The 21,177-nt window shown below is 40.1% G+C and overlaps 1 protein-coding gene across 1 annotated transcript in view; it reads left to right on the plus strand.

The window, feature by feature from the left end:
* The first annotated feature begins 5,671 nt into the window (after window positions 1-5,671).
* PRKAR2B (protein kinase cAMP-dependent type II regulatory subunit beta) overlaps window positions 5,672-21,177 on the plus strand; it is a 119,652-nt gene continuing 104,146 nt past the window's right edge. The window contains exon 1 of the mRNA XM_030825933.1: window positions 5,672-6,244. Coding sequence (XP_030681793.1) covers window positions 5,938-6,244 — 307 coding nt within the window. The 5' untranslated portion in view covers window positions 5,672-5,937. The remainder of the gene's footprint in view (window positions 6,245-21,177) is intronic.

The raw sequence follows: 21,177 nt of genomic DNA on the forward strand, positions 1-21,177 counted from the left end.
ACTCTGTGCTCCGTAATACAGATGTGATCTTGCTTCTTGTTGGCTTACTCTCACTGACCCTTCACCCAGGCTTAGGTTCCAGCATTCTTCAGTTTGTTGTTAGTTCCAAAATTCTAGTAGACAACTCTCATCTGTTCTTGTCGCTTTTCCTATTCTTTTTTTTAATTAAAGAACTAAATTTCTTTTTAAAATTTGTGATAAAGTACACATAACATGAAGTTTACTATCTTTATCATTTTAAGTGTACAGTTTAGTAGTGTTATATATACTCACGTTGTTGTGCAACCAGTCCCAGAACTTTTTCATCTTGCAAAACCAAAGCTCTTTACCCATTAAACAGCTTCCTATTCTTCCCTCCCCAGTCAGCCACTGGCAACCACCATTCTACTTTCTCTTTCTATAAATTTTGACTTTTCTAGATACTTCATATAAGTGGAATCATATAGTATTTGTCTTTTTGTGACTGACATTTCACTTAGCATAATGTCTTCTAGCATGTGTCAGAAATTCCTTCCTTTTAATCAAAAAAAGGAATAATCGGCCGGGCATGGTGGCTCAAGCCTGTAATCCCAGCACTTTGGGAGGCCGAGGCAGGCGGATCACGAGGTCAGGAGATCGAGACCACGGTGAAATCCCGTCTCTACTAAAAATACAAAAAATTAGCCGGGCATGTTGGCGGGCACCTGTAGTCCCAGCTATTTGGGAAGCTGAGGCAGGAGAATGGGGTGAACCCGGGAGGCGGAGCTTGCAGTGAGCCGAGATTGCGCCACTGCACTCCAGCCTGGGCGACAGAGCGAGACTCCGTCTCAAAAAAAAAAAAAAAAAAAAAAAGGAATAATCAAAAAAATTTTGATTATTCAAAATTCAAAAAAATAAAAAAATTTTTTTTGAATAATTAAAAAAATTATTTTAAATTTTTATTGTGGTTCTCCTGTTCTTTTTGTTGTTTGAGTTATCCTTTGTTCCTTTAGCCATTATTTTAGTGGAGTAGAGATAAACTTCTGTGTCCAACCTGGTCCTTAATAGAAAACCCATATTCTATTTATGAAATGTGATGTTTAAGGACATATTCTTTGTTGCTTTTTAAGAATCTCTTTAACTTTGCAAGATTCCTTAAAGGAGAATAATGAGTATACTTTTTTTTTTTGTATTTTTAGTAGAGACGGGGTTTCACTGTGGTCTCAATCTCCTGACCTCGTGATCCGCCCACCTCGGCCTCCCAAAGTGCTGGGATTACAAGCGTGAGCCACCGCGCCCGGCCCATGAGTATACATTTCATCCTGATTTAGCCAAAGAAAAACTTATGCTTTGATATTAAGCAAAAAAAGTTGCTTCAAGCAGCTTCCTATTCAGCATGAATATAAGCTCTTCCTTAGTGAATCTAGCATAGTGGATCTCAAAGTGTGGTCCCCAGACCTACAGCCTAAGTATCACCTGAGTATTTGATAGACAAATTCTCGGGCCCCACCTCAGACTTGCTGAATCTGCAACTCTGGGGGTGGGGCCCAGCAACTGTGCTTTAAGTAGCTCTGCAGGTGATTCAGATGCTTGGTAAAATTTGAGAGTCACTAGTTTTCTAGTGGCAACCCTTTTGCAAAGTTGCACGTAGAGATTAAACATTTTACTCACTCTTAGTCCAAATGTTTGTAAGATTTTCAGGCTATGAGGTGACCATCTTTTAGCAGGCATGTTGTGAAGTATCTGTACCACATCTATAACATTGGGACTATTCCCAATATTCGGGACTTTCCTCTGCTGAAGTGGCAGGCCTTACCATGTATTTACACTACCTGACCACTTCCTTATCTGGCACCCTACTGGCCACACTTACTAGACCACCTCAGTCAAGGCCAGGCAATCTACTAGATGATTCTCTCTTGAGAATATGAATCAGAGACACCAAAACTGTAGTCAGTGTTGAAATGCTAAACGTATGTAAAACTGAGGCTGATGATCATAGTCAGCCTTGGGCAAGAACAGGCCCTGTATCCTCTCAATTGCCTCCTTTTTTTTCCTTGAGTGGGTATATATTTCTTGCACTCCAGAGACTTGATCAGGAAACACCTTAACTATTGACAGGAAATGCTGCATGATTGATTTGGTCGTAGTGATTATTCTGTACTGCTTGCCCAAGCCATTGACTTTGTTTTTTGGCAGTTACATATAAGCAAGTTGATGTCTCTGTTTAATTTCCTGGTGTGAAAACAATTTGGTAGCACTCTTTTCATTTCAATGCTGAGCTCTCAGAGTTCATTTGCCATTGCTTCCAGTCTGATTCTCTGAGAAATTGGTGTAAATTGCTTTGTAAATCCACAACCAAAGAATCAATATCAGTGATGTTCTTTTAAAGAATATGAGATACATAGTTCCCGTAGCCACTGTTCAAAAGGCTCAAAATGAAATATTCTGAAAATGAAAGCAAAAGAAATCATACAATATTACCAAAAAGGTTATGTGGTAGTGAATAAAAGCCAGAATATGATTTGAGAAGTGAACATTTGTTCTGAGAACAATGCTAACGTAACGGGAATATCAGGACCAAGCTTTACTTTTTCAGGTCATGGTTACTGATTTAAGAACTGATGCAAATGAAAATTACCAAAGAGCTGTTTGCAAAGATGTTTCAAGTCCAATAAGTCTTGTTTTAGTATTATACTATTGTAAATCTCTCAGGATGAAAGAGACTATGTAGGTCATTTAATCCAATTACGCATTTCATGCTTGAAATCTTTTCTATATTCCTAAAGAAATGAGAACCACACAGCCTTGGCATTGTGGTTGATGACAGAGAGCTGTCTACCATGCTTCACATAATAAATCTACAAAAAGAAATAAATGAATTTGGAAACACAAAATGGCATTAACAAGATATGGCTCTTACTAATGTTTGGGAAAGTAGTGCTTTTTTTATTTTGTCATTCCTGGGGAAAAGGTGTTAGACATCGCGGCAGAGATTGATAATTATCTCCAGGCTTTTTTTTTTTTTTGAGGCAAGGTCTTACTCTATCACCCAGGCCGGAATACAGTGGCACAACCACAGCTCACTGCAGCCTTGACCTCCCTGGGCTCAGGCGCTCATCCCACCTCAGCCTCCCGAAGTTAGGACCACATGTGTACCACCAAGCCTGGCCAATTTTTGTATTTTTTTTGTAGAGATGGAGTCTCCCTATGTTGCCCAGGCTGGTCTCCAACCCCTGGGCTCAAGCGATCCACCCTCTTTGGCCCTCCAAAGTGTTGGGATTACAGGAGTGAGCCACTGTTCCCGTCCAGACTTGGTTCTTTTTAATCCCCAAATGTTTACTTGGCACATGACTGCTCAAAATAAATATTACATTTCCAAACTTTCCTAATAGCCATGGGTTTCAGTTGCTATTGCTGTGTAACAGATTATCTCAAAACCTGGAGGCCTACAACAACATTTTTATTATGCTCACAGATTCTGTGGAACAAGACTTCAGCTAGGGCATCCAGCACAGGGCTGGTTTCTTCTGTCATGCTGACTTGACTTTTATAATGCTCTATTGGTCAAAGAAATCACAAGCACATTCAGATTCAAGGGGAGGGGAAATAAGACTTCAATTCATTAGTGGGTAGTGGCCACGCCACACTGTAGGAGATATTGTTGTAGTCATCTTTGGAAAATGCAATCTGCCACACCAAAGGTGTGGCCATGTTGACTAAGTTCTAGCCAAGAGGATAGAAGAGGAATTGTGTTTAACTTCCTAGAAGTGTCTTTAAAGGGTATGTGTTGCAGGGAGGGGAGGGGAGCTTCCCTTCTCTTTTTCACTTTCCTCTTAGCTAAAATATGACTGGCCCTGGAGCAGCCATTTTGGACCACAAACAGGATCACAGAGCAATGAGCTGGAAGGAGCCTGGGTCCCTGATGATCATGGAGCACCATACCAACCCTGAACTGCCCACATTTAGATTCCAGAGAAATAAATCTTAAGCTATTGTATTTTGCATTTTCTGCCACATGTGAGCAGTGTTAATCATAATTAATACAAATAATATCACAAATTTAGACAGGTGATAACACATGCATCTTAGATTACCAGATCCATAAAAATAATAATGCTTACACGGTAGAGTAGTACTAACGTTGTGCTCCAACCGGTGACATGTGAGGCTCACCATATTTTATAAAAGTTTAATTCTTTTTTTCTTTTTTTTTTTTGAGACGAAGTCTCACTCTTGTCCCCCAGCCTGGAGTGCAATGGCATGATCTCGGTTCACTGCAACCTCTGCCTCCCGGGTTCAAGCGATTCTCCTGCCTCAGCCTCCTCAGCTGGGATTACAGGCGCCTGCCACCATGCCCGGCTAATTTTTGTATTTTTAGTAGAGATGGGTTTTCACCATGTTGGCCAGGCTGGTCTTGAACTCCTGACCTCAGCTGATCCGCCCACCTCGGCCTCCCAAAGTGTTGGGATTACAGGCATGAGCCACTGCACCCGATCAAAAGTTTAATTCTTAAAATGCTTGACACGATTAGAAGCACTTAACTACTGTATATTTAAAAACAACGTAACATTATTACTATAAAGTTGTTAAGAAATGAAAATAGAGAAATACATTGGCTCATGGAGTAAATACAGGATGCATCATTAACAAAGGGTTAACATCAAGATCCATTTTTACCAAAGGGACTAGTTTGTTACATCTCTGATTTCTAGTCTTGGAGTTTCCCCAGTCATGTGTTTACTCCTCCGTGGGTGGGAAGATAAACCAGAATAACCAAGTGAGCTTGCTCTTGAACTATTTTATTTACAATGATATGATAATTGTAGAAAATGAAGTATGCATACTTAAATAGCATTTAATTGACAAAAGACAATTTTCTCTACTTCAAAATTGTAAACATTTGCAAAGCAAGCCTCATTTCAAAGTCAAAGCCTTCTACTTTAAAAGCATACATTAGTAATTCTATTTTTCTTTATACTTAAGTATTTCAATTTTTGGAGATACAAGTCAAAATCATTCAAAGCATAAAGGAAAGTTTCAAAATAATAAGCGCCTCATCCTGCACTATCCTATTTGAAGGAGATCAACTAACTTTGATAGGTGCCTCACAGTAAGTGGTGCCTTTGTCTCAATAAATAGTAAATGCGTGGAGTGCACAACGGAATAGCATCAGTAAGACGAAACATAATCAACAGGATGGATCGGGAAAGGCTGGATAAAACGTGGTGGAAGAAAAAGAAAGACGTCACAAAGATGGGGTAGCATTTCTTTGTCCAAAAGAGAACCAGTACCACCATAAGACTTTAAACAAAGGACATTAACAACACTTATCATGCAACTAGATTCTAGAAGGAAAATAAAATGCCACTACGAAGGTGGAGGCTGAAGTTTCAGGACAAATCTTGTGGCACCACCTCTGCGAGGGTTCACCATGGCGAATGACGCCTGGGAAGCGGGGAGAGTGGCCAGCCCGCTCCCGGACGCGCGGACAGGTGGACACGAAGGCGGCCTCTCTGGGCCTTCCTCCGCCTCACCCAGCTCAGGCGCGCAGCCAGCCAGCGCATTCCACCCTGCGGTGGTCTGACAGGCGGGTGCGCGGCGCCAGCCAGCGGAGGTTGCCATGGTTTCCGGGGGTCACGTGGGCGCGCTCTCCTGCGCCCCCTCCCGCACACCGCGGCGGGGCGGGGGCGGGGCGCCCGGGCGGGGGAGAGGCGCGGCCGCGGCGGGAGCGGGAGGAGCAGGAGATGTTGCCAGCCCTCCCGGGGCCGCGCTCGCTCAGCCGCCGCCACCACACGGAGCAGACGCGCGCCGGGAGCTGCGGGCCGGGCCAGCCGGGCCGCCGGGGCCCAGTGCGCCGCGCTCGCAGCCGGTAGCGCCGCCAGCGCCGTCGGCGCTCGCTCGGCAGCCGCGGGGCCCTAGGCCGTGCCGGGGAAGGGGCGAGGGCGGCGCCCAGGCGCCTGCCGCCCCGGAGGCAGGATGAGCATCGAGATCCCGGCGGGACTGACGGAGCTGCTGCAGGGCTTCACGGTGGAGGTGCTGAGGCACCAGCCCGCGGACCTGCTGGAGTTCGCGCTGCAGCACTTCACGCGCCTGCAGCAGGAGAACGAGCGCAAAGGCACCGCGCGCTTCGGCCATGAGGGCAGGACCTGGGGGGACGTGGGCGTCGCTGCCGGGGGCGGCACCCCCAGCAAGGGGGTCAACTTCGCCGAGGAGCCCATGCACTCGGACTCCGAGAACGGGGAGGAGGAGGAGGCGGCGCCCGCAGACACAGGGGCGTTCAATGGTGAGGACCAGACCCCTCCCCCGCGCCCCCGGATCCCCTCGCTGCCCCCCACCGCTTCCCGCTGTGCTCTCGGATCCTACCGCTTTGAGCACCCACCTCTCCTCGCATTCTCCACCTTTTCCTACCTTCCCATCTCGCCCACCCCCTCAGCATCCATTTCTGTCTCTCCCACTCGCCCACCTTCCTACTCCGCTCTCTGTCATACCCTCTTCCCTTTCTCTGGAGGTGGGAGAGCTGGGTTGTTACGCTTCCCTCTTCCCCTTTGCCCCCTCTGACTGGGCCGGTTGGGGTGGGCATCTGCTAGAAAGACAACTTTCGCTGTGGTTGGAGATATTTCGCTTGGAGGATACCATTGTGCATAAAGAAACTGGCCCACTTGGCGTCTTCTTTCAGCCCTTGTATTTATTAATGGAATGTCGAAAGAGAAAAGGAGAACGGTGTTTAATATGATTGGCTTTACTGTTGTTAGGACGGTAGATTCACTAAAAGAAGCATGACATTGGACTCACTGGGGCAGAACAAAATTTATGGCCAGTAGCTCTGACATTCTTGGAAATAAGAGTTATCTATTATTTTCCAATTTGCCAATATCGTGTTGTGTTATTTTTGGATACGTAACAAAGGATTCTATTTAGTCTGAAACCCACCGGGGTCTTTGGAACGAGGAAATGGGTTAATGGTTTGCTTTTTGTATAAAAGACATATTGAATGGTTTGGTGCTTTTTTTTAAAAAAGTGTATGAGAAAAACACTGTAGGAAGTTCTGAAAGCTTGTTGGTTGTCTTTAGAATGAAAAGCCAGTGAGTAATTGTAAGGATTGTGCCAGACAGTAGAGCTAGAAAGAATGAATGGGAAAGAAAAAGGAATTTTCTCAAATAGCTGCTCCTGGCAAGTCCCACCCCTTCTGCTTACAACCCTCTTTCCCTAACACACCCAGACACACACCCTCATTTGCAGCCCCCTGTATTACACAATATGCCCAAATCTCATTTTTATGGCAACCCAAGCTAAAATACCATGGAGTGCAATGTGCAAGTGTTTTCTCTTTGTGGTGTAAGGCAAACATGCATGCAGCATTGCACCAGCTTTTATTTATTTACACTGCTTGCGGTTTGTGTGTCCGCAGTGTATTTCATAAAATGAAAACAGTTAAAAGTATCATTTCATTTCCTTGTGTATGCTCCTAGGAAGATGTTTCTTTTCTTTGCAGGATTACATGTTGAAATGGATTATAAAATTAATGTATTTTTAGTTTGTCCAAAACAATCCCAGAAACCCTGGAAATTAGTGCTCTGTGAAGATAAAAGTGAAGCTTGTTACTTACAATTTTAATTTTGGACTTTTAAATGTTTCCCCAAGAGGATAAACATAGTCTTAATAATTCTTTTTGCACAAGAATCGAGTCAAATACTTTTCCTACCAGAAACGAGAAAGAGAAAAGAATGCATGTTTTAAATAGGTAAGAAGCAGCAGCCAGTAACGGATGACAGAAAGGGCAGAAATAGATCCAATACTTCTTTTATGCCCCTGACATGTTCATGCACACATACAAAGGGGAAAAAAAGGACTCTTCCCAGATTAGAGAAAACTAGGAACTAAGGGGCTTGGTAAAGACCATATATATATATATATTCTGTATGATATGTTGTTAATATAATCAAAATATTTTGTTTGTGTAATGCATTTGTTGAAGTACTTTGCATGGATGATTCCATTTTCTGCTTATAACAATGTATTGCGCACAGAAGAGATTCTATTTTCATTTTGTAGTGAAGAAATAAGCCGTTAACTTCCGAACAGCAGGGGTCATTTTATATGGCTTTATATTCTCCAAGGCACCTTTGCTGTAAAAATTGCTCAATGTGACTTAAACAAGTTAAACTTGTTAAACAATTGCACTATTTACTCCCTAGCCTCACCCCTAAGGACTTTAAAACTTTTTGACTGCAACCAAATACAATTTGATCATTATCCAGGAGGCACATACATGTGTATAACAGAAACTTTGGCAATAGTACAGGTACTTCCTTCTGTCAGATGCAGTGCTTTTTGATATTTCCTATTCGAATCAATTATTTCTCCCTATTTTAAATTGTTGAGACCTGCGGTTGAAAAACATTTAATTATATGCTACAAAGTGATCGGCAAGGTTTCTTGTAAAGGGTCGGGTAGTAAATGTTTTAGACTTAGGGCAACATGTAGTCTTGATCACTTCTTCTTCATTTTTTTTTTTAAACCCGTACACCTTCTGAGGGTTGGGGTTGTACAAAACTAGCTGCAGATCAAGGCCATAGCTTGCTGACCCCTGGTTAGAAGAAAAAAAAAAGTCAAAATAGTACCACTGGGGGAAAAAACAGGAGTGATCCTAAAAAGTATGAGCCTATCAGTTTGACATCTGTGTCCAGAAATGTGTCTCATTAGAAAAGAACCCCAGATACTGCGCAATTCTGGCATAGTAAAGAATAAGGATTGGAAAACAAGTCTTAATTTACTATGATACAGCACAAGGCTTGCTGGGTCAGTAATTCTGAAATTTTCATTGATACCTCAAGGAAGTTTGATTCAGAAATGACCATTACCGTGTACCATTTTTGGAGAACTTTTTTTAATAGGTTGAGATGGGACATGATATCCTTTTCTTCCCCCTCAGTAGACATCCCACCCAGGTCATTCTGATATCAGTAGTTCCATGACTGTACTTTGGAAAACATTAACAGATAGTGATAATACTGTCTTCTTCTTAACAAAACATGATTGCCATTAGTTGACAATTGCTGTGTGCTGTCTAAATGCTTTAATTTTTTTGTCTCAGCTTTATGAGAATGATAAGGCCATCACTTGCCCAGTGTTTCACGTGAGCTGCAAAATCAAGATTGGGATACAGGTGGACCTGGCTTCATCCCTGTGCTCTTGACTACCATATTCTATCTCTACATGGGGCTGGGGATAGCATAACCTGAGTATCCCTTATATGTCAAGCTCTATTTGGGACCCTTAATGTGTTTTATTGTTAAAGCTCTGAAAAATTAACTTGTCCAAGGTCACACATAAAACGAGTAAGTAGTGAAGCCTGAAGTCTTACTCTTATGTATCTAACCTTGAAGCCCGGGATGATCAGGGAGTTCTTAAATGGAATTTGTTCTGTGGGCTCACTCACAAGTCAGGTTTTCCTGGTTATTTTTTAGTAATGGTGATGGATTTGCATCGTTGGTTCATATCCTCTCTTGTGAATGTCTTTAACGTAAGTAATGGTATTTATGAGAGGTAGGAGTTAAAAGGCAAGTTTTTGACCATGCAACTTGTGCCCATTGACGAACGTAGAGATCAAGCATATTACCTTGACCTCATTATGTCGTGGTTTAATCAAATAAGCCAGGCACCTGCAGTTAGCTGGAAAAATGTTGTCTGGCCAGGGAGGGGTGATTTTTGAGGCTCAGGTGGCATGGCCGTAGGTGGCACTAGAGCAGTCAGATGGGTGAAGGTGGTCTTCTTTCCTACCTTTCCAAAGGATCCCTTCCTCTTCTAATAGCTCTCTTTTCCCTCTCCTATTCTCTTCCAGTCTTATCAATTCTAATTGTTACTTTCCATTTGCTGTCAATTCTGGTCGAAAGAGCAAGCTTTAGGTGTTAGAATGATAGTGGCTTATGGTGACTCTTTCTAGGGAAACTCTCAAAGGCCAGAAAGAAGCCATAGTGGAAACCTCTTGGCATCTACTCTGTCTCCCTCTTCCCCGTCCTAGAGAAAGCAAATACAGTTTGACCTGTCATGTCTGAAAGGGCAGCGTCCCTAGGCCTTGAATTTCTTAGAAGGTTTATGGTAGGCTATAGCATTGCATCTATAGCATTGCATTACCACAGATTGTACTAGTTTGGAGTACAATCTGTGGTAATTCATGATTTTATATAGGCATCATCAGGAGATCTTGTGTTGTCCAATAATTTCTTCAGTGGAATTGCTGAAATAAAAAATGAAGTAAATACCATTCAGATTACTCTGATAAATGGACAAGTCAGAAACAAAATTAACTACACATGGGCACATGCAGAGCAGTCAACCTGGGAGAAAAAATAACTACTGTGATAGAAAATAAAGAGCTGATTTTCTATATTATAGAAGAAAAAGATCTAGAGTTCAAAGTAGATACACATACCAAAAATATAGAATCATACCCCATAAGACAAGCATATCAAATGTAATAAATAGAAATTTACCATGTAATAACTCTGGCTTAATCCTCTTAACTCTGTCCCATGTCCAGTCTTGTTGGAATCTTACCTACCTTTTGGTTTTTACAATTCAGAGGGAATTTGGAGAATTTACAAAACGTCCTTAAGGTCAAGCAAAATATTGTAAAGTTTATATCATTGATATAAAATCTTACACAGTTATAAATTTTTTTTTTTTTTTTTGAGACAGAGTCTCGCTCTGTCGCCCAGGCTGGAGTGCAGTGGCGCAATCTCGGCTCACTGCAAGCTCCGCCTCCCTGGTTCACGCTATTCTCCTGCCTCAGCCTCTCAGAGTAGCTGGGACTACAGGCGCCCGCCACCACGCCTGGCTAATTTTTTTGTATTTTTAGTAGAGACGGGGTTTCACCATGGTCTCGATCTCCTGACCTCGTGATCCGCCCGCCTCGGCCTCCCAAAGTGCTGGGATTACAAGCGTGAGCCACCGCGCCCGGCCTATAAATTTTTTTTTTTGCAGAATAGCAATTTCATTGCATTTTATGGAAATGAATCCAGTATTGCACTTCTTGGTGAGATGAAGTAGGGAATGAGCTTATGTGGCAGTTTTACTTAGGATTTAATGTTATACAGTAATAAAATCCATATCCTTTCAACTCATAATTTGTAGCTAAGAGCTCCAGGATTTTGTAATTAATGAGACTTTATAGTTTTTGGCTATTAGAGATTTACATGGTGGTTTTAAATCCTCCTGAAATGGATTAAATCATTCATGACAATGGCTAAAATATTGAAGCCATTATTTTAGTTATGAGCATAAAACAATAGTGTCAGAAAAGATAATAAAAATTATTTTGAGTTAGAGATGGTGATTGTGATTTTCAAAGCAGAAGTTAGGAACATTATTCATTTTACTAGTAATAGTGGATTGCTTTAGGGGTTGAAATTGGGAAACTAAAAAACTTGAAATAGTGTCCTTCTCTTACCATCTATTACTTTCGGCTTTGGAAGAAGGGCAGTAGAGGGAGAAAGATAATGAAGTCAGGAGGGAAAGGGGGAGGGAGAGAGCAAGAGAGAAATAAAACCAGTTGTGAAGGCTTGCTTGAGTAACTTATACTTTGAAGACATACAATGGAAACACCTAAACAGAAATTGAACCATTAGTACTTTAATTTTTCTACCTATCAAAAACCAAACCATTTAGCTATTATTTTAGATAAGACAGTTAGTTACCAGCAATTTTTTTTTTTTTTTTTTTTTTTTTTGTGGATGCACATAAACTGATGTGCTGTATCTGGGTAGAACAGGAGTGAATATTGAATGGTTATTTTATTATTGCAAATCTCATTCCATGGATTCCAGTACATTTCCAGCCGTAAAGATTTTGTTAACAGCTATGTTGAAAAACAATTGCATTTTTTTTTTCAGTTGTGCAAATACAAACAGGGGACCTATGAATCCATCAATTTGGGGTTTATTTTTGACCCATTAAGAAAATCGTTTGTCAGTAGTAGTAGTAATAAAGTCCTACAGTGGAGGTTGGGAAATGATGGAATATTTTAAGGTGAAAGATTCAGTGAAGAAGACGGAAGTGACTAATTGCAGGGTCTACTTTAGAAGTGTGGAGAATTACAGAAAGTGCTGAGATCTGGGATGGCCTATTAGAAGGAATGTGTGAAAGTTGGAAGGTAGGATATTTCTTATTTTAAGAAAAAAGAAATGATTAGTCTTACATTTACTCTCTTTAGACTTCATTTTTTTCTGTTTTTGTTTGTTTGTTTTTTGGTAGAGATGGGTCTTGCTTTCTTGCCCAGGCTGGTCTTGAACTCCTGGCTTCAAGCAGTCCTTTTGCCTCAGCCTCCAAAAGTGTTGGAATTAGAGGCGTGAGCCAGTGCTCCCTGCCTAGACTTAAGACACCATCCTTTTGTCAGAGATGGCCTCATAGATAGTATGTGTGATCAATTTTGTTAATAGATGGGGCAGGTAAGAGACAGAGAAGTTACTTATCCAAATTTGGCAGGTTTTGACCTTGTAAATTTGATTTTGTTCATAGAACTGTTGCCAACATTTTGTGCACTATTTTTTTTTTTTTTTTTTTTTTTTGAGACGGAGTCTCGCTCTGTCGCCCAGGCTGGAGTGCAGTGGCGCAATCTCGGCTCACTGCAAGCTCCGCCTCCCGGGTTCACGCCACTCTCCTGCCTCAGCCTCTCCGAGTAGCTGGGACTACAGGCGCCCGCCACCACGCCCGGCTAATTTTTTGTATTTTTAGTAGAGACGGGGTTTCACCGTGGTCTCGATCTCCTGACCTCGTGATCTGCCCGCCTCGGCCTCCCAAAGTGCTGGGATTACAAGCATGAGCCACCGCGCCCGGCTTGTGCACTATTTATATTAACTTACATCATAAGAATTTTTTCTGTCTTCCATCAATGATAGATAAGGTTTTAAAAGGATGAGCTAAAGAAAAGTACTTTTGTCTTCAGAATTTCCAGGTTTTTTTGTTCTTTGATGCTTTTTCAATGAAGTGAAATCTGATATTAGACTGTATTTTCTTATCACTTGCTTAAGAAGAGACAATGGAAAAGAAACAAGAATGCAGTGATTTTTCTGAGCTGGATGAATTGTTACTGTGTTCTTCATCCTGTTCTTGTCCTTCCTGTCTTATCTATGTCATCTAGTTGTGGTTGGGACAGTCACAAAATCCTACTATAAAAACCTCACTGTGATGCTTGTCATTATTTTATGGGAGTGAATTTTGTGCTTCACAAATTCAAAATGACTCAGACTGTTTCATTATGTAATTATTTTATGGAAAGAATTTGAGCTAAAATTTTCAGGTCATGGCTTACATGACAACAAAACAATCAAATAAGAAAATCAGAACTATAAACAGTTGGTGTAACATTTATAAATGTTTCAGCAATAGGCTCTGCCATGTGTAGCTTAATATGTTTGGAAACTAAAAAAAAAGTCTTTCCAGTTGCTGCTGTTTAAAAATGTTTCTTAATTTAAAAAAAGACAAAAGGTCAAAATGTAAACACATGTTCCACATAAAAGTGAAGCCAAGAAGATATACTGTATACAGCTATTCCTGTATCTGTTTGACTAAGGATGACATTGTTTAATTTACATTAGCTGTTCCAAGACAAAATAGTCCATGGGAGTGATGTTGAGGGGAATTTGGGGGGTAAAAAAAGAAGGAAAAAAGCCGTTTGTTCCATTTGTTCTAATACATTTGAGTTACACCCAAAAAGCATCTTTTTCAAAGGTCATGTTGAATTAAAACATGATTCGGCTGTTTTGTTCTCATTATTATAGAAAACTAATGTCTTTTAAATGGTGTCCTTTTAGGCCGGGCACGGTGGCTCATGCCTATAATTTCCAGCACTCTGGGAGGCCGAGGCGGGCGGATCACCTGAGGTCAGGAGTATGAGACCAGCCTGGCCAACATGGTGAAACCCCATCTCTACTAAAAATACAAAAATTAGCCAGGCGTGGTAGCGGGCGCCTTAATCCCAGCTGCTTGGGAGGCTGAGGCAGGAGAATCGCTTGAACCCTGGAGGCAGAGGTTGCAGTGAGCCGAGACTGCGCCACTGCACTCCAGCCTGGGCGACAGGTATACTCTGTCTCAGAAAAATAAATAAATGGTGTCCTTTTTATTTAATACTATTTATTATTAACATTTTTGACTACTGATGTATCAGATGTGTAACAGTGCTTTACACATTGTCATCTGAACAGATGCTTTACACATAAGTGATTTAGTCTTCCCCAGAGTAATTGGTGGCATCGAGGTTTGAACCTGGTAATCTGAGTTCAGGGTCTTCCTCTTCAACCACAGTTTATGGACTTCATTTCGGTAATTCTTTTAGCAGTAACGTGGTTGAAAATAACCACATATCAAAAAATAAACTACCTACTTTTCCCTCTAGAAGTTTGCAGGCTAGCCCTGCATTGATCTCTGCCTTTTACAATTTGCATTCTCCGCCTATTCAACCCAAATTAGCATTTCATGTACCTTCGAAACTCAGTACATTTGTTTATTTTATTTTATTTTATTTTGTTTTTGACAGAGTCTTGCTCTGTTGCCCAGGCTGGAGTGCAGTGGTGCCATCTTGGCTCACTGCAGCCTCTGCCTCTGGGTTCAAGTGATTTTCCTGCCTCAGCTTCGTGAGTAGCTGGGATTACAGGTGTGTGCCACCATGTCTGCCTAATTTTTGTATTTTTGGTAGAGATGAGGTTTTTCCATGTCGGCAAGGCTGTTCTGGAACTCCTGGCCTCAAGTGATCCCACCTGCCTCAGCCTCCCAAAGTGCTGGGATTATAGGCATGAGCCACCACACCCAGGCTTACATTTATTTATTTTAGAAATAATCACCTCATGTACTGAGCTGCTTAATTCTCTAAATTTATTTTATTATATGCCTTTATTAGCAAAATATATTTCAGTGTACACCCCCAGTATATGTTGATAAATTTTATACATGTGGCAATATATTGACTTACATGTATGCTAAAGCTTCCTACAATATAAATTTTGAAAGGAGGAAGTAAAAAGCAATTCTAAGCAAGTTGTAATTTTCATCCCAACATATAGCCTTATATACTTATTTTGGCATACATGAACCCCATTTTGGAGATTACAGCTCTAAACAATACCACTTAAATTGATACTCTAGTAATATATAAAGTAGCCATGATCAATTTTGATTCCTTGATTCAAGTTTCTAGATTATAAAGAGCCTGTGTGTGTGTGTGTCTTTTTTAAAAGACAGTCACTCGCTAAATTAATTGACTCAACAGAAGTTGGCAGAATACAGAGGAAAATTCTATCTTATAAAAAGGAAATAAAACTACGTTACCTGAAGGGGAAAATCCAGGCTTTTTCTTTTAAAACCTGTTTTCTGTATATACCTTGAATTCCAATTGTATAGTAGTAATGTTTTTGGTGCAACATTTGTGGATGGGACAAAGAGAATCATACAGTTTTCTGGTTAGGAATCAGTAAATCATGGAAATACCGGTCAGAATTAGAAGAAAGTCTAAAGTTTAAAATAGTTGAAAAGAAATTTCGTAGAATATTTTAGGTTATTTGGTTAGGAGAGAGAGATCGTTCACTATTTGCTTTCTTGTAACTTTTGAAAAAATGTTTATCATGTGCTTGGATTACCTACTAAAGAAGTGCAAAAATACATGAAAGAAAGGCAATTCTTTTGTAAATATCCATTAAATAGTAAATAAAACACAGTAGGCTGGGCGTGGTGGCTTACAGCCTGTAATCCCAGCACTTTGGGAGACCGAGGCGGGCGGATCACGAGGTCAGGAGATCGGGACCATCCTGGCTAAGTTGGTGAAACCCCGTCTCTACTAAAAATACACACACACAAAATTAGCCGGGTGTGGTGGCGGTTGCCTGTAGTCTCAGCTACTCGGGAGGCTGAGGCAGGAGAATGGTGTGAACCCGAGAGGCGGATCTTGCGGTGAGCCGAGATCACACCACTGCTTGACAGAGTGAGACTCCTTCTCAAAACAAAACAAAACAAAACAAAACAAAACAAACAAAAACCACAGTATATAGCGGCACATGACATGATTCTAAAATGATATAGCCAAATATTCTTGTCTTAAGTCATTCTCTTGGTCCTGAATTCCCACTCCCCTCTCCCTATCTTTCTGCTAAATCTCACTCTTTTCCCAAAGGTTTGGTTTATATTTCACCCTACAAAATATTTTTACAAGTTTTCCTCCTTGATGTTAATAGTATCAATATGGTAGGATGAATATGGCCTCCATCAGTCAGCTTTGCAGATGTCAAGGGTCCTCAGTATAGGTAGGCAAGAATGTTCAGGAATATACCCTCTCTAAGTCTTTCCTGTATGTGTTGTGCTTTGCTCACAGTAGGTGTGCAAATGTTTTTTTAAATACTGAACACTGTCTAATGTTAATGTGTATGAATCTAAAATGATTGAAAACTTCTTAGGCATGAAAATATTTTAAATAGACTTTTTTTTATTATACTTAAAGTTTTAGGGTACATGTGCACAACGTGCAGGTTTGTTATATATGTATACATGTGCCATGTTGGTGTGCTGCACCCATTAACTCTTCATTTAACATTAGGTATATCTCCTAATGCTATCCCTACCCCCTCTCCCCACCCCATGACAGGCCCCAGTGTGTGATGTTCCCCTTCCTGTGTCCATGTGTTCTCATTGTTCAGTTCCCACCTATATGAGTGAGAACATGTGGTGTTTGGTTTTTTGTCCTTGTGATAGTTTGCTGAGAATGATGGTTTCCAGCTTCATCCATGTCCCTACAAAGGACATGAACTCATCCTTTTTTATGGCGGTGTAGTATTCCATGGTGTATATGTGCCACATTTTCTTAATCCAGTCTATCGTTGTTGGACATTTGGGTTGGTTCCAAGTCTTTGCTATTGTGAATAGTGCCACAATAAACATACATGTGCATGTGTCTTTATAGCAGCGTGTTTTATAATTCTTTGGGTATATACCCAGTAATGGGATGGCTGGGTCAAATGGTATTTCTAGTTCTAGATCCCTGAGGAATCTCCACACTGACTTCCACAATGGTTGAACTAGTTTACAGTCCCACCAACAGTGTAAAAGTGTTCCTATTTCTCCACATCCTCTCCAGCACCTGTTGTTTCCTGACTGTTTAATGATCACCATTCTAACTGGTATGAGATGGTATCTCATTGTGGTTTTGATTTGCATTTCTCTGATGGCCAGTGATGATGAGCATTTTTTCATGTGTCTTTTGGCTGCATAAATGTCTTCTTTTGAGAAGTGTCTGTTCGTATCCTTTGCCCACTTTTTGATGGGGTTGTTTTTTTCTTGTAAATTTGTTTGAGTTCATTGTAGATTCTGGATATTAGCCCTTTGTCAGATGAGTAGATTGCAAAATTTTTCTCCCATTCTGGAGGTTGCCTGTTCCCTCCAATGGTAGTTTCTTTTGCTGTGCAGAAGCTCTTTAGTTTAATTAGATCCCATTTGTCTATTTTGGCTTTTGTTGCCATTGCTTTTGGTGTTTTAGACATGAAGTCCTTGCCCATGCCTGTGTCCTGAATGGTGTTGCCTAGGTTTTCTTCTAGGGTTTTTATGGTTTTAGGTCTAACATGTAAGTCTTTAATCTATCTTGAATTAATTTTTGTATAAGGTGTAAGGAAGGGATCCAGTTTCAGCTTTCTACGTATGGCTGGCCAGTTTTCCCAGCACCATTTATTAAATAGGGAATCCTTTCCCCATTTCTTTTTTTTGTCAGGTTTGTCAAAGATCAGATAGTTGTAGATATGCAGCATTATTTCTGAGGGCTCCGTTCTGTTCCATTGGTCTATATCTCTGTTTTGGTACCAGTACCATGCTGTTTTGGTTACTGTAGCTTTGTAGTATAGTTTGAAGTCAGGTAGCATGATGCCTCCGGCTTTGTTCTTTTGGCTTAGGATTGACTTGGCAATGCGGGCTCTTTTTTGGTTCCATATGAACTTTAAAGTAGTTTTTTCCAATTCTGTGAAGAAAGTCATTGGTAGCTTGATGGGGATGGCATTGAAACTATAAATTACCTTGGGCGGTATGGCCACTTTCACGATATTGATTCTTCCTACCCATGAGCATGGAATGTTCTTCCATTTGTTTGTATCCTCTTTCATTTCATTGAGCAGTGGTTTGTAGTTCTCTTTGAGGAGGTCCTTCACATCTCTTGTAAGTTGGATTCCTAGGTATTTTATTCTCTTTGAAGCAGTTGTGAATGAGAGTTCACTCATGATTTGGCTCTCTGCTTGTTATTGGTGTATAAGAATGCTTGTGATTTTTGCACATTGATTTTGTATCCTGAGACTTTGCTGAAGTTGCTTATCAGCTTAAGGAGATTTTGGGCTGAGACGATGTTAAATAGACTTTTAATAATAGTTTCCTAGTAATGTTTTACATGTATTTTAAGATGTTTTCATAAAATATAAAAGCTTTAGCCTATCTTCAGTTCAGTCTCATAGATTTGGACTTCGTTGTATTAAAAATACAACGTGAGGCTTGGGCCTGACATTTGAACACTACAAAATGCACAGAATGCATGTGCACAGGCTTCTCTTGCCTGTAGGATTTCATATTGTAATTGAGGTGACATTCTGGCCCCCCACAAACCACTGATGCTGTATGTCATTGCATGTGCTTATGTGAACCCTGTGCTTAATCTAAAACTGATCTATTGCCCTGAACCTGCTTTGTCCATTTCCATCTTTTTGCCTTTCCTCATCATTCCTGCCACTTTGCCAGGCAAGCTCCCTTCCTCCCTCTGTTGCTTGAATTCTGCTGACCCCTCAAGACTCACTTGCTGTTTGAACTCCTCCAGTTTTTCCTCTAGCTCCAGCACAGACCTGTCTCTTTAAGATTGAAATGGACATATCCACCTGCTTACCAAATACCTTTGCTTGCATGTTCTTCAGGCACCTCCAAACAATTTTATCCTAAACTGAATGTGTTCTCTCCTTCCTCAGTTCTTCTCTCCTGTACTCTGATGTCATTCTTTTTTTTTTCCCACTCCACTAATTTTCATAAACGTGGTCACTAGAGCTCCTTTTCCTTTGCCTCATACTTTTTAAACCTGGCAATTTGCTTTTATGGAAAAAAGCAAAAATAAACCAGATTGCTTTTAGTTGCCAAAAATTTAAGAGTAATTATGTGAAACATCTGAAATAGTGGAAGCTTTTTTAAGAGTGTGATTTCATTTTGGTATAGACTCTAGATTGGAAGCCTGACTCTGCCATTTATAACTTTTGAGACCTTGAATAAGTTATGTATTTTATGATCAGTGCCTCATTTTCCTCATCTATGAAATGGGAATAAAGATAGTACCTATCTCAGAGGGATGTTTTGAGAATTAAATGAATTAACAGTACCTGGCATACACTAAGCATTAATGTGTGTTAAAAAAACAAAACATAACAAAACCCAAAGGAAACAAACAAATACAAGTTTTAGAATTCAATGAGAACATGACAGTTTAAAAAAAATGAAATTTGAGTGGAAATAGAAGCTAGAGATTGCTCTCAAGGCAGTATAGTAATAGTACTTTAAAAAAGTTATTAATGAAAAATATGAAAGTAAAGTCTTTAAATCTTTTAGTTAAGTGTTTCAAATCTTTAAAAACTTGCTTTCCTTTAAATCTTGTGTCCTCCTTTAATTCCATTTGAAATTTGAGGTAAATAGTCTGACTTGGAAAAAAAAGTAAAAAAAAAAAGATGGGATAAAGCTTTGCTTTGTTTTCATACCACCCTTTCCCCTGAGAAATAGTGTTTAACTGATAGAGTAAATAGATGTTTGTGTACACAGTCTCCAAGTTTATGGTCTTAAATTTAAGGTTTAGCAGGTAATTTTTGAACAACTTAGGAACGTGTAGGTAGAAGTATTGAAAATTGTTACTTTATTTAAATGAGGCATATGCTTGTAGAAAAACATAACTGTGCGCCTGAAATACAAATTAATTGGAAAACAATTAGTTGGCATTAAATTGACAGCTTGTTGCCCTTTCCTCATGTCATAATATTTATAAAAGTAAGCTCATGATGGGACAAATTTATACCTCTCCAAGTCTTACATTAGTATATGTTTTTATTCTGAAAACTTACAATTCTGTACTTAACTACGAATTACTAATAATTTATTTTTAGAAGAAAATAAAGACAATCTTTTGAGATCTTTGTTTTTACATGGAGTTGTTCATAGGTCTTTGATTTATTTGACTGTTAACAGCAGTTTACCAGCCAAGCAATATTAGGACTTTTGATGCATAATAATTCCTTGAAATACCTTTCTTGTAATTCCTTAAATGGAATCCAAAAGGTATTTTAGTGTTTGAATCTTAACAAAAACCGTTTGTAAAAAGAATATTTTATGAAAAATATTTTAGGAGCACATTTTACATTAAAGTACATTTTGAACTAATTTGGTTGGGCTGATAGTATCGGAGCATAGTGAGAGATTTTTATCTGCCAAAACTGAGTAGAGCAGAATTTTTTTTCTCTTTTACTTGTTGTGACGTATTTTCAATATACAGAAGGATACAGATAAATAAGGAACACTCATATAAGCAGTCCTCCAGCTCTGACAGATTTTAACATTTTGTCACCCTTGAAGGTTTTTTATTTTTATTTTTCTGGCCGGGCATGGTGGCTCACGCCTGTAATCCCAGCCCTTTGGGGGAGACCAAGACGGGTGGATCACCTGAGGTCAGGACTTCGAGACCACCCTGGCCAACATGATGAAACCCCATCTCTACTAAAAATACAAAAATCAGCCGGGTGTAGTGGCACATGCCTGTAATCTCAGCTTCTTGGGAGGCTGAGGCAGGAGAATCGCTTGAACCCAGGAGGCCAAGGTTGCAGTGAACTCCAGCGTGGGTGACAAAGTAAGACTCTGTCTCAAAAAACGAAAAAAAGTTTTTTTTTTCTTTTAAAATATACCACATGTGCAGTAGGAGGAGGCCCCTCGTGTACTCTCTCCTGTCCCATCCATCAACTTCTCTCTCCAGAGATAACCACCACCATGATGGCATTTAGTGTTTATGTTTCTGGTATGTGGTTTTTGTAGTATTACTACATAGGCATTAGGTTAGAAATCTGTATAAATTTTGCACTTATAAAAGTTTCTTTTATGTAAATTACTATCCATCAACTTGTTTTTGAGAACGGTATTTGAGATGTTACATTGATTCATGTAGTTCTAGTTCTCTAGTTCATTTAT

Source organism: Nomascus leucogenys, chromosome 13, assembly GCF_006542625.1.
Source record: "Nomascus leucogenys isolate Asia chromosome 13, Asia_NLE_v1, whole genome shotgun sequence".
Lineage (NCBI taxonomy): Eukaryota > Metazoa > Chordata > Mammalia > Primates > Hylobatidae > Nomascus > Nomascus leucogenys.